A 705-nucleotide genomic window follows, 5' to 3' on the forward strand; every position below is an offset into this window, starting at 1 on the left:
AATGAAAGCAAAATAAATGTGTCCATTGTTAGGTACACCCGAGTAGTACAGATCAGCACACTGCTTTGCCTCCAGAGCTTTCTGAATTGTTAGTGGCAAGAATTCAGCAAACCATGCTGGAAATATTCCTCAGCGGTTCTAGCCAGGTTAACTCAATACAATCACACAGTCTCTGCCCATTTACAGGCTGCATGAACTTCTCATTTCAGCTCACCCCAAAGGTGCTCTATTGGATTGAGATCAGGGGACCGTGTTGCCATTGGAACAAGCTGAAGTTCCAAGCTATTCCCACAATAGAACAAGGTGGAGATGATGAATGCTTTATGACATGGTGCATTGTCCCAGTGGAAGTAGGCTATTCATTTCAAATGGGTAGACTGTGGCTATATAGGGATACAGATGGTCAGTAACAATGCTCATACACTACAGCATCTCAATGGAGCGCTGTTTGTATTTAAGGGGCCTGTAGTGCGCCACGCAAATAGTTCCCGTACTATTACACCACCAGCAGCTTGTACCATTGACATGAGGTGGGCTGGTATAAGCGCATTATTCTTCTGCTGTGGCTCAACACCATGAAGCTTCAGAGATGCTCTCCTGCACAAAACTGTTATAAAGAGTGTCAGTTTGAATGACATTTTCCTCTAGCCTTTTTCTTTAACAAGGTGTTTTTGGCCAGAGAACCTCTCGCTGTTTCTAGCCTGC

At 44.4% G+C, this 705-nt stretch overlaps 1 protein-coding gene across 1 annotated transcript in view; it reads right to left on the minus strand.

The window, feature by feature from the left end:
- Positions 1–200: 200 nt before the first annotated feature.
- LOC107575740 (exostosin-1b-like) overlaps positions 201–705 on the minus strand; it is a 9,320-nt gene continuing 8,815 nt past the window's right edge. The window contains exon 3 of the mRNA XM_016262083.1: positions 201–282. Within this exon, the coding sequence (XP_016117569.1) occupies positions 201–282 (82 nt within the window). The remainder of the gene's footprint in view (positions 283–705) is intronic.

The sequence above is a fragment of the Sinocyclocheilus grahami genome, unplaced genomic scaffold, assembly GCF_001515645.1.
Source record: "Sinocyclocheilus grahami isolate Dianchi unplaced genomic scaffold, SAMN03320097.WGS_v1.1 scaffold2850.1, whole genome shotgun sequence".
Taxonomy (NCBI): domain Eukaryota; kingdom Metazoa; phylum Chordata; class Actinopteri; order Cypriniformes; family Cyprinidae; genus Sinocyclocheilus; species Sinocyclocheilus grahami.